Source organism: Babylonia areolata, chromosome 14 (genome assembly GCF_041734735.1).
Source record: "Babylonia areolata isolate BAREFJ2019XMU chromosome 14, ASM4173473v1, whole genome shotgun sequence".
NCBI lineage: Eukaryota > Metazoa > Mollusca > Gastropoda > Neogastropoda > Buccinidae > Babylonia > Babylonia areolata.
In genome coordinates this window covers 15,150,676-15,160,675 of record NC_134889.1, presented here as the reverse complement: position 1 = coordinate 15,160,675, position 10,000 = coordinate 15,150,676, and the positions used below count along the sequence as shown (strand labels likewise).

The 10,000-nt window shown below is 42.9% G+C and overlaps 1 protein-coding gene across 1 annotated transcript in view; it reads left to right on the top strand.

Moving 5' to 3' along the window:
* The window catches only part of LOC143289859 (scavenger receptor cysteine-rich domain-containing protein DMBT1-like), a 127,851-nt gene that overhangs the window by 86,614 nt on the left and 31,237 nt on the right, over positions 1-10,000 (top strand). Inside the window, exons 33-35 of the mRNA XM_076599051.1 lie at positions 1-81; positions 6,549-6,721; positions 7,298-7,424. The exon at positions 1-81 is cut by the window's left edge and continues 79 nt beyond it. Of these exons, the coding sequence (XP_076455166.1) occupies positions 1-81; positions 6,549-6,721; positions 7,298-7,424 (381 nt within the window). The remainder of the gene's footprint in view (positions 82-6,548; positions 6,722-7,297; positions 7,425-10,000) is intronic.

Here is a 10,000-nt window from a genome sequence, read left to right as displayed (position 1 = left end):
CACCGTCTGTGGTGATCATATTTCCGGTAGCAACGGAAGAGCTGTGGCTCAGGTCGTCTGCAAGCAGCTGGGACAGCCGTAGTAAGGACGAATTTGGTGGTTTTTGTTTTTGGTGTTTTTTCGTTTGTTTTGTTTTGTTTTTTTGGTATTTTTGCCTTTCCTTTCTTCATTTTTCTTTCCATTTTTTTTTTTTTGTTGTTGTTCTTTGCTTTTCCCATTATTTCTCAACCCCATCTCCCTTTCTTGTAATGTTTTCTTATTCTCTGCTTTTCTCATTTCTTAAACACACACACACACACACACACACACACACACACAACAACAACAACAACAACAACAACAACAACAACAACAACACGCTTTTCTCAATTCACTTGCTATTTTCTGCCCTTTTCTCATTGACCAAAAAAATATCATAACTGCTCCTTATTTCCTTTCCTCCTCATTTAACAAAAAGCTTTTTCCCATTTCCTTTACATTTTTCTTCTTCCCTTTTCTCCTTTCTTTTCCTTGTTGTTTCTCCTTTTTACTCATTCCCTCTCTTCTTTTTTTCATTACTTTTCACACATCATTTTCTCATTTGAAAAAACAAAAAACAAACCCAAAACCTCAGGCTTTTCTGATTTCCTTACGTAATTTTGTTTCCCCGTTAAAAAACAAAAACAAAAAATAACCAAAAAAAACCCCCCAAAAAACCAACAACAAAAAACAAAAACAAAAACGAAAACAAACAAGCAAACACACAGACACACACAGACACACACACGCACACACACACAAACAAAAAACAAACACCACCACCAACAACAGCATACCATCTCATTCCCTTTCGCTTTCTTTCTTTTCACATTCCCTTTCATCTAAGAAAAAAAAAGTGATTTACCATTAAAGTTTTCATTTCATTTTTTTTCTCTCCCTTTTCCCCCTCCCCCCTCCTCCCCACCAACCCCCCACACCACCACCCCCCGCCCCCAGCTTTTTTTTCTCTCATTTCCATTCCTCGTATCAAAAATCACATTTTCTCACATTTCTAAATCCCATTCTTCATTAAAAAAACAAAACAAAACAAAACAAAAAACAAAACAAAAACCAAAACAAACAAAAAACAAAAACGCTTTTCTCATTACCTTTTCCTGAATTCTTTTCCTTTTCTTATTCTCTTTCCTCGCTTAACACACACACACACACACATAATTATGTATATATATATATATATATATATACTCTCTCTCTAACACCCACACATACACACACACACACTCTCTCTCTCTCTCTCTCTCTCTAACACACACACACACACACACACACACACACACACACACACACAAACACACTGAGGTTAAACCCTCGAAGCTTTTTATTTTGTTCAGGGGAAAGCGGGGAGGGATACTTCTTGTTGTCCATTCCGAACCTCAGTCTCAACCCATTAAAACAGTATGTATCACTAGAAGATAATAATATCCTTCCAACTTCTGTGGACTGCGCGCTCGACTCAAGCATAGTTTGCGGTTTTTGATGTAACAACCCCCACCCCCTCACCCACGCTCCCTCCCTGCCCCTCCTCTCTCTCTTCCGGCCGTCAACGGGTAAGGACGTGTTTCCGTGAGCTCCGCATTTCCGACGGATTTGAGGTCCAATACAGTGATTTTAGCTTTTAAAAAAAAGAAAATAAAAAAGACCTACGTGTGTGTGGTGATCTATTCGGGCTGTGTGTGAAGGATCACACGATTCTATTCAGTGGTGTGCCAGTTTTTCCGATTCAAAAGGGGAAAAGAAAATTTTAAAAAAAGCAAATATCTAAGTTAAATTCTTTTGCCGCACTCCACGCTGTGCTACGTGTGACGCTCCAGTGCTCTCGGTAACTAAGACAACCGACAGTGCGGATCAGCCTCCACTAGACACTTCTGAGAGAGTTGAGCTCAACATGTAGTGTGCCTGTCTGAACCTCGGCAGACAGGCAGTTCACAATGGGTTAGTGTGTGTTTGTGCGAGTGTGCTTAGAGGTGCCAAAGGCTCAGTTAAACCTCCCCCATCCCATGTTACATAGCACCACTTCACCAAAGGACAGTGGAACTGAGTGAGGACCAAGGCCCTGAAGAGGCCATCTCCTCCAGTGAATCTCAACCAATTGAAATGACCACCACATCAGACTTCATGCAGAGGACTTATACTTGCTCACTGGCTGAAATTTTGGCATGGCCAGACCTCTTAATGCACAGATTCCAGTGCTTAGGAAACACAGACAAAAACATCATAATCACTGAAAAATACTTTGACCAGAACGACAAACTGCTAGATAAACCTGAAAAACCCACTGCAGAAGATACAACGTCGCCATTCCAGTCTCTTCCAGAAAACATTAAAAAAAATAACGTTACGAGCCATTTTCAACAAACAAAAGGACATCACAATCACACTGTACCTGAAGAACAAGACAAACAGTGGAATGATACTGGTGCAGGGCAGAGGATATCCGGAGTGGGCAGATAAAGAATTCCCGATCTTAGAGACAATAGTTAAAGACATGGTGGCATCGCCCGAAGGTCAGTGGCGTGATTCATTATTATCGGTGCCAATGCACTTGTGTGATGATGCCCCCACAGCAGAGCCACCACACGCGGAAGACACACCCAGTGACAGCACAGCCGTCAAACTGCCCCACAGAGGCAGTCCCACTAACAAGAAAAGGAAGCAGTGTCGCCAGGTCACAGTGTCTTACCCCGTTAGTGGCCGAACCCGGACTCGTACCACACCAACCGCCTGTGTCACTCCATCAGTGTTAAACAGACTGACGCAACTGCAGCTAGAACTTCAGGAACTTTCAAACACCCAAACCAACTTCCAGAGCCAGGTCTTACGCATCAGCGAAGACATAAAAACATCTACAAAAAAAGAACTTCGACCAATTATAAAAGACAAACATGAAGAATTGAAACAACACACAGAATCTTTAGAAACACGTTTAGCTAATGTTTAAAAACAAAATGTACAATTAATGAAGGAAAACCAGTCACTCAAAACACAAATGGGGACAATGCAAGAAACCATCAAAAAGATGAAACCAAAACCAACCACTAACACAGACACCATGACACTCCCCAGTGAAACCACAGCTCAACAGGTCAAACCACAATCGAAGCCCTCTCAGACAATGCAAACACTGAAAATGAAATTGTGAAGGAAAACACACAATCCACTACCCACATCACACCTACAACCCCCACAGATACACACCAACCACCCACAGAAAGCAGCCAGACAAACCCATCCCCAATTCCAGCCCATATTCAAGACACTTCCCTTAATTACAACATCACTACAGCTAACAGTTTCTCAGTGTTGAGGGAAGACACATTATCTGAGGACGCATCCACCAACCACAACACAAATACCCAAGTAGACCCAAAATCAAAACACACAACTCCCAGCCCAGCCACCACCACCAAACGCTCTACCAGGGAAATTCTATGTAACACATAGATAAACAAAAATGCATTTGCTATACTGATTTGAGACTCCAGTATACGGGCTATTGATGCACATAGACTGCCCCAAAAGGCTATTCGTGTCAAAAAGTGCATGTGCCCTGAGCGCTGGTTCGGTTCAGTTCCATTATCCCGGCTCGGGGTCGACATAACTTCAACAACACCATCCTCCCCTCCAACAGGCACTTGGCAGCAGCCTGTGAGAAACTTGGTGCTGTGTTCATCAACAACCACAGCACCTTCACAGCCAGGTCCGGAGCCCCTCGACTGGACCTGTACAAAGACATCAACCAGCCCAGCCCCAAAGGGACAGCTAAACTAGCTGTCAACTTGAGTGTTGACAACGAGCGGTCATCTGGAACGTCTGCCTCTTGGTCGCCAGACAGTGACTGTCCAGACATCCCCCTTCGTGATGTGCGTCCACGCACATGGCAACCTCGCCGTTGACAGGGGCCGCAAAGGAGACCTGCCTTCCACAATCCCCCACCACCCACTTACCACCAACCACCCCCACCATCCCTGTAGCACTACCCTCCTTTGGTCCCTAATCCCAAATCCCCCATCCTTCCTTCTCCTCCTCTGTGATCACTACCCAGTTTGTGTCACTTGGGGAAAAAAAGGAGTAAAAATTCCCAAATCAAGCCATAAGACAATAGCATATCGTTGCTACTCTAAATTTAATGAGCAGCTCTTTATAAATGATGTGAGTAGCTCCCAACTTTCATAGGTATATGATATAACAGACCCCGATCTAGCAATAGAACACTGGATCGAAATATTTACAGAGTTATATAATAAACACGTCCCACTCAAAACTATAAGAGTTAAACACACCCCTAAACCAGCTTGGTGTTCCAAAGAGTTGGAAGAGGCAGGCTACATTATAGACTATCTAAAAGAGCAGGGCTATCACGAAGAATCGAACAAATTAAGAAATGAAATAAACTCACAAAAGCGCAGAGAAAAGAGAAAATATTACCGAGAATTATTGTCCTCGAAAGAAAACCCAAAATCAGTGTGGCAAACTATAAACCAACTCACCAACAAGCAATCTTCATCAAAATCAACCGTGATCAAAGACGTTTCTGTGAATCAACTAAATGCACACTTTTCCACTATAGCTAGAAAAATTATTACCACAGATTATACCCTCAAAAAACAAAATGCATGTTAATCACAACCAAAGAGGCAAAACACTATACATAATCTTCCTTCCATCCAAATTAAAGGCGAACCTATTGAACAGGTCAGTGATCATAAAGTTCTGGGGATCATAATTGACAACAATCTCACTTGGAATCCTCACATAAATTTCCTTTGCAAAAAGACAGCCCAGAAAACCCATCAACTATCCAAAATCAAACATTTCCTTGACCTTCATTCACGGAAATTATTTTTTCAACCGCATATTCAGTCTACAATAGATTATGCATCAACACTATGGGACTCCGCAAGTGCGAATACCTTGAAGCCATTACAGAATCTTCATAAACGTGGGTTCAAGCTGGTACTCCTTAAAAAGACTATAAACAAGCGAATATTCTCCCACTAATCCGTAGATTAAAGTACAATAAAGGAATCATGATGCAAAAGATTATGACAGGTAATGCACCACCAACATTAATAGACAAATTTTCTGTAAATTCATCAAGGAATCCCCCCCAAAGTCCATATCCCAATTCCAAGAATTGACTTGTTCAAATCCAGTCTGGTTTACTCAGGCGCCACCCTATGGAACTCACTCCCAGAAACAATTACCATTGCCCAACCACCTTCAGAAAACATTGCCTTTCCCACCTTATGCCATAATGTGTAATGTAAATCGTTCATTTTATTGATACTGTTTGTAATGCGGTGTGTGTTGTGTGTTTGTTTCTTTGATTTTGTTCATTTTTTTCCTATGCATTTTACTAACGCCATGCTAGTGCCTGTATGCGTGTGTGTGTGTGTGTGTGTGTGTGTTGTTTTGTTTTGATTTATGCATATTTTTTCCTCTGTTATGTATCTCTACTAACACCATGCTTTCATTTTATTGACTCACTTGTGTAAACAAAGCGAGTCTATGTTTTAACCCGGTGTTCGGTTGTCTGTGTGTGTCTGTGTGTCTGTGTGTCCGTGGTAAACTTTAACATTGACATTTTCTCTGCAAATACTTTGTCAGTCGACACCAAATTAGGCATAAAAATAGGAAAAATTCAGTTCTTTCCAGTCATCTTGTTTAAAACAATATTGCACCTCTGGGATGGGCACAAAAAAATAAAAAATGAAGCCTAATTATATGCAAACTGCATTTACTGTTGTATTCATATTTTTTGTACTCTCTAAACTTGGCACTTTGATCTGATATTCTGACCCAACAACAAGAGCAGTCATTGTTATCATTTTTTATTCAAACAGGAACTTCTTTTGCTAAGCATGGAAGTTTTATTTATTTTGCAAACGTTTTGGTGCAGATAGTAAAAAAGGGAAATTACTCTAATTAATGCTAGGGGACTTAATTTGCTTTAAACTGATCTTTCTCATCTTAAACATTACATTTTGAAACAAGAGATGCAAGGCTTCAAGACTCACTTGTGATGCACTTTTAAAAAAAACATCCAAGTTTTTTATGCATTGAGTATAATTTCAAAATGTAATGTTTAAGATGAGAAAGATCAGTTTAAAGCAAACTCAGTCCCCCAGCAGAATAATTTCCCTTGTTTTACTGTCTGCACCAAAACGTTTGCAATAAACAAAACTTCCATGCTTTGCAAAAGAAGTTCCTGTTTGAACAAAAAATGATAATAATGACAGATCTTTTGTTGGGTCGAATATCAGATCAAAGTGCCAAGTTTAGAGAATATAAAAAATATAAATATAACAGTAAATGCATTATACTCAATACATAAAAAGCTTGGATTTTTTTTAAAGAGTGTATCACAAGTGAGTCTTGAAGGCCTTGTCTCTCTTGTTAAATATTGTGTAGTGTAGACCCTATTCAGGGTGGGGACTGGATGTAAAAAGAAGCACACCAGTGCTTATTTATTGTCCTCGAAATAAAGAATTTGTCTTGTCTTGTCACAGCTCTGGAGCTACGGCGGTGCAGAGAGCGGGTCAATGGTCAGGGTCAGGGAGGATCTGGCTGGACAACGTGCAGTGCACGGGAACAGAGCCCTCTCTCTTCCACTGTCGCTACAGCCCCTGGGGCCAGAACAACTGCCACCACTACCAGGACGTGGGCATCATCTGCTCCTCTGGTAGGTAGTGGTAGTACCGAGGCTAATGGCCCATAGTGGGTAGGATGCGTACATGTCTCGTTTTTATCCTATGGGGAGGAGGTCTGTCCGCTGTCTTCTGCCAACATGTTCCGCCTTCGGAACAGCTCATGGTTTGATTTCCGAGTCTCCTCCTCCTGGATGGATGATTGTCGTCCACGGCTAACGAGCCGTATCTGCCCAGACTGATGCTAATGAAACTGCTGCTATTAGTATTACTACTACTGCTTCTGTTGCTGCTGTTGTTTCTGCTGCTAGATCTGCTACTTCTGCTACTACTACTACTACACCTGCAACATCAACCAATTACAAACGATTCAGCGACCACGCCCACCATGTACACACAGCCAGTTATGCAATGATTTCATTTTGCCAGTTCGCAACATCAACCAATAAGAACGATGTAAAAAAAAAAAAGAAAAAAAAAAGAAGAAAAATCAGTGACCACGCCCCACCATGTCACACAACCAATCATACAAATGATTTTAATTTGACAGTTGCCACACCCGCAACATCAACCAATCACAAACGATTTCTTTCTTTTAACTTTTTTTTCAGCGACCACGACCACTATGACCACACAGCCCCTCCCAGTGACCACGCCCTCGCCCAGCTCCGTGTTCGTGACACTGGGCGGCAACATCACAGCGTACAGCGGCCGGGTTAATGTGTTCTACAACAACAGGTGTGCTTTGGCGTGTCTGTCCCATCTCCTGTATACATATGACAGGCCTTTCTCCCAAGTTTGACTGGGAAATCTCAAACTAGGTGTCTGGTCTTTCGGGTGAGGCAATAAACCAATGTCCCGTGTGCAGCACGCACTTTGCGCACTAAAACAAAACAAAACAAAACAAAAACTTGGCAACTAGGGTGCCGTCCTCTGGCAAAATAATGTAAAATGAAATCCACTCTGATAGCCCCACAAATATATAAGCATGCACTCAAAACCTGACAAAGCGCGTTGGGTTATGCTGCTGGTCAGGCATCTGCCTAGCAGATGTGGTGCAGCGTATATGGATTTGTCCGAACGCAGTGACGCCCTCTTTGAGAAACTGAAACTGAAACTGACAGGCTTGACTGGGTTTGTACAACAGGTGTGCTGTATATGGGGCAGGCTTCTCTGTCCCAACAGTTGTAGTTACTCCTGTAGATATAACAGGCTTGACTAGGGTCATGTTGTTCCACAACACAAAAGGTGTGTTTGTGGCCTGTCTTTCCCAGCATTACAGTTAATCCTGTACATGTGTCAGACTTGACTGGGTTCGCACAATGACAGGTGGGTGGGTGGGTGCAGGGGTGTGTAAAGGTTGGGGGTGGGTGGAGGGTGGTTGTGGGGAGGATGGGTGTAGGGGTGGGTGGGGGTGGGGGTGGGGAGGATGTAGGTGTGTATGAGTCCATGTCTGTAGGTGTGCTTGTGTTCATGTTTGCCCCAACCTTACAGTGACACTTGTACATGTGACAGGCGTGACTGGGGTCATGGTGGTCCACAACAACAGGTGTGCTTGTGGCATGTCTTTCCCGAATCATAATTTCTCCTGTGCATGTGAAAGAGCTTGATTAGGGTCGTACAACAACAGGTGTGCTTGTGGCATGTCTTTCCTGAATCATAGTTTCTCCCGTGCGTGTGAATGAGCTTGATTAGGGTCATACAACAACAGGTGCGCTTGTGGCATGTCACAACAGGTGTGCTTGTGGCATGTCTTTCCTGAATCATAGTTTCTCCCGTGCGTGTGAATGAGCTTGATTAGGGTCATACAACAACAGGTGTGCTTGTGGCATGTCACAACAGGTGTGCTTGTGGCATGTCTTTCCTGAATCATAGTTTCTCCCGTGCACGTGAAAGAGCTTGATTAGGGTCGTACAACAACAGGTGGGTGTGCTTGTGGCATGTCTTTGCTGAATCATAGTTTCTCCCGTGCATGTGAAAGAGCTTCATTAGGGTCGTACAACAACAGGTGTGCTTGTGGCATGTCTTTGCTGAATCATAGTTTCTCCCGTGTATGTGAGTGAGCTCCATTAGGGTCGTACAACAACAGGTGTGCTTATGGCATGTCTTTCCTGAATCATAGTTTCTCCCGTGCGTGTGAAAAAGCTTGATTAGGGTCGTACAACAACAGGTGCGCTTCACAAGCAAGTCTGTTGCAACGTTATAGTCACTCCTGTAGATATGATAGGCTTGAGTAAGGTCGTGTTGTTCCACAACAACAGGTGTGCTTGTGGCATGTCTTTCCTGAATCATAGTTTCTCCCCTGCATGTGAATGAGCTTGATTAGGGTCGTACAACAACAGGTGTGCTTGTGGCATGTCTTTCCTGAATCATAGTTTCTCCCCTGCATGTGAATGAGCTTGATTAGGGTCATACAGCAACAGGTGGGTGTGCTTTGTGACATGTCTTTCCTGAATCATAGTTTCTCCTGTGCATGTGAATGAGCTTGATTAGGATCATACAACAACAGGTGTGCTGGTGGCATGTCTTTCCTGAATCATAGTTTCTCCCGTGCATGTGAAAGATTCAGTTTCAGTTTCAGTAGCTCAAGGAGGCGTCACTGCGTTCGGACAAATCCATATACGCTACACCACATCTGCCAAGCAGATGCCTGACCAGCAGCGTAACCCAACGCGCTTAGTCAGGCCTTGAGGGGAAAAAAAAGGTGAATAAATAATAGATAAGCTTACACAAATAAATAAATAGATGAAAGAGCTTGATTAGGGTTGTACAACAACAGGTGTGCTTGTGGCATGTCTTTCCTGAATCATAGTTTCTCCCGTGCGTGTGAAAAAGCTTGATTAGGGTCGTACAACAACAGGTGCGCTTCACAAGCAAGTCTGTTGCAACGTTATAGTCACTCCTGTAGATATGATAGGCTTGAGTAAGGTCGTGTTGTTCCACAACAACAGGTGTGCTTGTGACATGTCTGTCCTGTCATATTATATACTCCTGTACTTGTGATATGCATGCATGGCTGTGTGTGTAGGCATGCAAGCATAGTTATTATGTTTGTGTACACATGCCCGCCTGTGCGAATGTAAACGTGTGTGTGTGTGTGTTGTTGTTGTTGTGTGTGTGTGTGTGTGTGTCTCCGTGTGCCTGCGTGCGTGTGTGCACGCGTGTGTGTGTGGTTGGGTGGGTGGGTATGTATATATCCATCTTCGCTTGTGTGTACGTATGTAGATGCACTGTGCACATGCGTAATGTTTGGTGCATTCGTTGTGAATGTGTAACATTTGTGTAATGTGTAAGGCAGAATATTGTGTGCCTTG